The sequence below is a fragment of the Callorhinus ursinus genome, unplaced genomic scaffold (assembly GCF_003265705.2).
Source record: "Callorhinus ursinus isolate GAN/ISIS: 27379988/994484 unplaced genomic scaffold, GSC_fseal_2.0 scaffold80, whole genome shotgun sequence".
NCBI classification, from domain to species: domain Eukaryota; kingdom Metazoa; phylum Chordata; class Mammalia; order Carnivora; family Otariidae; genus Callorhinus; species Callorhinus ursinus.
This window is the reverse complement of record NW_027397142.1, coordinates 31,445-36,690: the sequence shown is the minus strand read 5'-3', so window position 1 is coordinate 36,690 and position 5,246 is coordinate 31,445. Positions and strand designations below refer to the sequence as shown.

General features: G+C 57.9%; 1 protein-coding gene across 1 annotated transcript in view; it reads right to left on the bottom strand.

The window, feature by feature from the left end:
- Positions 1-234: 234 nt before the first annotated feature.
- GIMAP6 (GTPase, IMAP family member 6) overlaps positions 235-5,246 on the bottom strand; it is a 5,860-nt gene continuing 848 nt past the window's right edge. The window contains exons 2-3 of the mRNA XM_025864773.2: positions 4,289-4,373; positions 235-2,221 (exon numbers count right to left, since the gene is read on the bottom strand). Coding sequence (XP_025720558.2) covers positions 1,428-2,221; positions 4,289-4,373 — 879 coding nt within the window. The 3' untranslated portion in view covers positions 235-1,427. The remainder of the gene's footprint in view (positions 2,222-4,288; positions 4,374-5,246) is intronic.

The window sequence follows — 5,246 nt, the reverse complement described above, 5'->3', positions numbered from 1 at the left end:
TCTACTCACTTGGAGGTATGACGGCCTTGATCCATTTACCCTTGGCGTGTTTACCAATCGTCCCAAACCTAATGGAAGACAATTCCAACTGGAATGCCCGTTGTTTCTTTTCTGATAATGAAACAAGTGATTTTAACTCTCACACAGAAGAATAAACGCCTGAGAATAACAAAGGAAATATAACCATGTAGACTGAGGAGGAAATCGGGTGTGCCGTACTACACTCAAAGCCTCTGTAATCAAATCAGCATTTTATTCATAACAAAGGAAAAAAGTCGAAGACCAAAACAGAATTGAAAATCCTGACATGGATCTTTGGGAATATGAAAACTTCTTACATGATGAATGTTGTGTTTCAGTTCAGCGGGGAATGGGCATATTTAATAAATGGCTCTGGCACAAGGACTATCTCTCTCTTTTTTTTTTTTTTGAGAGGAGATTTTTATTGATTTGAGAGAGACAGGGATAGAGAGAGAGATAGCGAGAGAGCAGGAGTGAGGGGAGGGAGAGGGAGAAGCAGGCTCCCCCCCTGAGCAGGGAGCCCGACGCGGGGCTCAATCCCAGGACCCCGGGATCATGACCTGAGCCGAAGGCAGCCGCTTAACCCTCTGAGCCCCCCCAGGCGCCCCCACAAGGACTATCCTAAGTATACACTCAAAATAAGTCTCTGTGGTGCCTTGAGACCCTTTTCTGAACCTCCCAGCAGAAGAAATGCTCCAGCTTTCTTAGGAGTCCATTGAGTCTGGGGAAGGTGGGTGTCATGGATTGTAGAGAATCTCCAACCAGAGGGCAGGTGTCCAGACAGACCTGAGGCCGTGTCTTCTGATTTCGGATTGCCCTCCCGCACTGTCTCCCCCACCTCCAGTTCCCACCTCTCCCGGAAGAAGGTAGCTGGAGGCCCTCGGCCCCACAGCTGCAGGAAAGGAAAAGAGGAGCATATTGGGAGGCATTTTGCCCCGGTCTGCTCCTATTCGGTTTCCATCAGTTGGTCAGACTCCCCAGAAGCCCCTAGAACCTCGAAGAAGCTGAGGGGCCCCTGAGGCGCCTCCATGTCCTTATGCAGTCAGGTGGCCAGAGCCAGACACCCCCCCGAAATCCTGCCGTCCTCCCCAATCGCAGGTGGCTTCTGAGGGACCCTGTCTGTAGGAGCAGCCCTCCAAAAGGACACCCCCGTGTTGCAGAGGTCTCCCCCCTCCAGCCGGCAGGCTACTCCCTGCAGTGTTTAAGTCATCCAACTGCTTCCTTTGCAGGTTGCCTGGAAGGGCGGATGAGGGCCCCGGGGTGCGAGCGGGGAACTGGGGAACGCACCCGCCTCTCGGCGCATCAGACACCCCCCAGGAGCCTGGGGTGGCCAGCGACCCCCGGGGATGGAGAGAGCAGGGGACGGGGCTGGCAGCCGGCTCCAGGGGCCGCGGTCCAGCGTAAGCTCAGATGGGCGCGCTCTTGAGCAGCTGTCTGTGAGCCTTCTCGAATTCCTTCTGCAACCGGCACAGTCCCTCCAGCAGGGGCTCCTGGAGGGGCGCCCCTTCGGAGCCCTGCCCGCGGCTGATCGGCGTCTCCCGCGCGGCCCGCAGCAGGTCGCGCTGCTGGGAGTCCCGGTAGGCCGGGTACCGGTAGGAGCGGCCCTCGTTTTCCCACAGGACGCCGTCCACCAGCTGCAGCAGCTCCCGCAGCTGCGCCTCCTGCCGGGCGCCGGCCGCCGCGTTGTCGAAGGCGCAGTGGCGCCGCGCGCACAGCGCGTCCAGCTGGGCCAGGTGCTGGTTGTCGGTGGCCCGCACGTACTCGTCCAGGGAGCCGCCCTCCAGGTCCTCCTTGCGCGTGAACACCAGCACCGTGTGCGCCAGGACGCCCACCCCGAAGGCCTCCTGCAGGCGCCGCACGGCCCGCCGGTCGTCGCTGGTGAAGCGGCCCAGCTGCGTCACCAGCAGCAGGGCGTGCGGCCCGGGCGCCGAGAAGGCCACCGCCTCGCAGATGGCCCTTGTCGCCGCCTCCGGCCCGGCCCGCGGGGACAGGATGTCGGGGGTGTCGATCACCTCGAGCTCCCGCCCGGCCCAGTCGCGGCTGCCCCGCTGGAGGGTCAGGGTGACCGGTCGAGGGCTGAGTTTAGACTCGAACTCTCTCCGGCCCAGGATGCTGTTTCCGGTGGCGCTTTTCCCGCTGCCCGTTTTGCCCACCAGGAGCAGCCTCAGTGTCCGCGGGCTCCGTGGGTCCTCCCCGAGGCCTAGAAGCACCGAGACAAAGCACAGGGGGCTGGGGTTAGAGCCGTGCCGGGTGGGGGTGGGAGAGGCGAAGACCCGGGTCTGCACCCGAGACCTGCGGGGGCTCACGTCCAGTCTTGCCTTTTTTTTTTTTTAATTGTGGTAAATACACGATATAAAAAATATATACTATGACATAAAATTTATCACTGTACTCACTTTTAGGCGTGCAACTCAGTGGCGCTCAGGACATTCACAGTGTTGTGCAGTCATCTCCACCGAGCATCTCAAGAACGTTTTCCTCACCCCAAGTTGTAATTGCATTTGCTTTTCTGTGTCTGGCTTATTTCGCTTAGCATAGTGTTTCCCAGTTCATTCATGTCGTAGCTCGGGTTAGAATTTCCTTCCTTTTGAAGGCTGAATACTACCCCGTTGCAGGGAGAGAGCACTTTTTGTTGATTCATATCCACACATGAACATTTGGGTTGTTTCCGCCCTTTGTTACTGTGAATTGTGCGGCCCTGAACATCAGGGTACAAATGTCTCTGAGTCCCCGCTCTCCATTCTGTTGGGTATCTACCCCGAAGGGAGACTGCCGGCTGGTGAGGTTTTCGAACTCCTTCTCAGGGCCGTCTCTTCCCACCCAGGTGGGAGATTAGCCCAGCATGAATATGGGACCCTGAGCTTTGCCGAAGATCCCTGACTGAAGATCCTTCTCGGTAAGAGAAGGAAGAGAAGAAGTATGTGGCCTCTGTGTCTAGGTCCTCCGTCTGAGGCAACTGACCGCGTCACCTTCTTCAGCTTTTCCCACTGGGAAGGTTGGGAGTGGGGGACCACCTCAGCCAGACCCCAGGCTCCAAGCGCAGAGGCATGCTGGCTCCACATTCTTGGGCAACAACCTGAAAGTTTGGGCTGGACGTTCTCACCCCGCAGAATATCAGAACCATGAGCAGAGAGAAAAGACCGGGAGATGCCCCCTTAATATGGAGAAGCCCAGGGTGAGGATTCTTAGACACACCTGGGGCCGAGGGGCAGGAGGGGAGTTCCTTTCGGGCCTTTCCGATCCCAGACCCAGAGCACACAGAGCAATGCCACATCATAGCTGGTTTCCAGGTCTGTTCCCCACTGAAGAGACTGACGTGTCTCCGTGTCAGAGCCCTCGGCCTCCTGAAGGCAGGATGGGCCTGTCTTCCTGACTCTCCTGAGCAACGGCATGCTTTTCTGCTGTCGCCCCGCTGCCTATCAGGACTGAGTGGCTTTGGCTCCCTCTGGCTTCCCCTGGCGGGCTTGAAAGGAATGTGGGTGAGTGGGTGGGAGCTTCCAGGAAGCACGCAGAAATTTCTGGCAAATTTCTTATGTGGCTTATTAAAAAGGCTCTCGCCCGGTGCCTCAGGCCATAGAGGTTCATAGAGTAAAAAAAAAAAAAAAAAAGGCCGTTTGTGTAAAAATACACAACGAATCACAAATAATTTCTGCTGGCCAGGAAAATGGATGGATTTCCAACATTCCCAGATTCCGTCTCCCCAGGTGAGATGGCCATGTTGAGCCCTCGGAAGTGGCGTGCCTGACCGTGATGCAATAGCTTTTGGGGGGACAGAGCCCCGTGAGAAGGCTAGGCCCGGTTCGGAGGCAGCAGTCGGCCGAGGACACTCTGCTTGTCCCCGGGGTGCTCTGCAGCCTGTAGGACCCCAGGAGCTCTCACATGGGCTCCGGCCAACAGGGTCTGTTGCTTTCAGAGCCTCAGGCCCGGGTGAGCCGTTTGGTCACCCTGAGCATCGGCACATGCCTCCTGGGGACGAAAGCCCAGAACGCACGGACCCTTTCCCTTGGGCCTGGCACAGAGACTTCGTAAAGGGGGCAACGAGCACTGTGTCTCCCCTTCCTTTCGCCTGCTCCGCCTCTCGGGGACCTTTCCCTCTTACTTGGCTGCAGTAGAGAAGGGCCCCGACCCAAAGGCCCTCTGACGGCGGCCCGGGTGGGCACATCTCTGACCGGGTTGAGCCCCGCTGCCTGTCCCAGCGCACCACCCGCTCTCCGAACGTCCCCATCCACACCCCGCTCACGTTCATTTCTGCCAGGGAGTAGTTTACCTCCTAGAATGTCTCGTCTAGGATCCTGACACAGCACTCCTGCAGGATTGTCCTCGAGAGTCTGTTCGTGTTCTTCTTCCTCTGGCTAGAGAAGATCATAATATGTCTCAGTAGTCTTTCAACAGAGTTTAAGAGGCACCTGACTTTTGCCTTTCTCTTGCCAGAAGCATTGGTTTGAGGGGGAGCAGCCTGAATGGGGGGCTGGAGGGGGTCGGAGGGGACCCCACTTCCCTTGCTCTCCTCTCTCCCCGCCCCCCACCACTGTGGTCTCTACTGTCACTCTAAGAGACTTCATGGAGAAAGGTGAGTGGCCCTGCCGGCTCAGGAGTGGGTGACATTTGGATAGACAGGGACCTGGAGCTGTTCTGTGAGGACAGAAAGGAGCAGAGGGCAGAGGCAGGTCTGATCCTGGGTCCTGAGAGTGGTGGAAAGATCTGGAGGGCACGGGCAGGGAGTTGTGGCAGGGGACTGGCCTGGCGTGGCGGGGGGGAGTCCCAGGGGTGTCTTGGGCCAAAAAGAACCATCCAGGCCTGACCTGTGGGGAAGGCTCGGCAGTGAGGATTGCAGAGGGCAAGAGGTGGGTGGCCGGGTTCTGCGGTGAGGACGACAGGGAAGGGGCCTTCGGGCTGGGGGGCAGAGTCCCGCTGAGAGCCAGGGGACCTCAGTGCTTCTCTCCAACCACCATCATTACGAGGGCCACACTGCCTGGGCCCTAGTGTTCCCGTAAGTGTGAGTGCGGGGCCTGAGCTAAACGTCCCTGAGATCTCCTCCCTTGTGAGGTTCCAACACACTTTAGCACATCTGCTAGAGCAACTCCTAGTCCTCCTTGCAAAGTAGGGCCATGTCCTTCTGACCAGGACCGCAACACACACCCACGCTCACAAACACACACACCCACACTCACATATACACACAAACCCAACACACACCCACACACTCACAAACCCAACACACACCC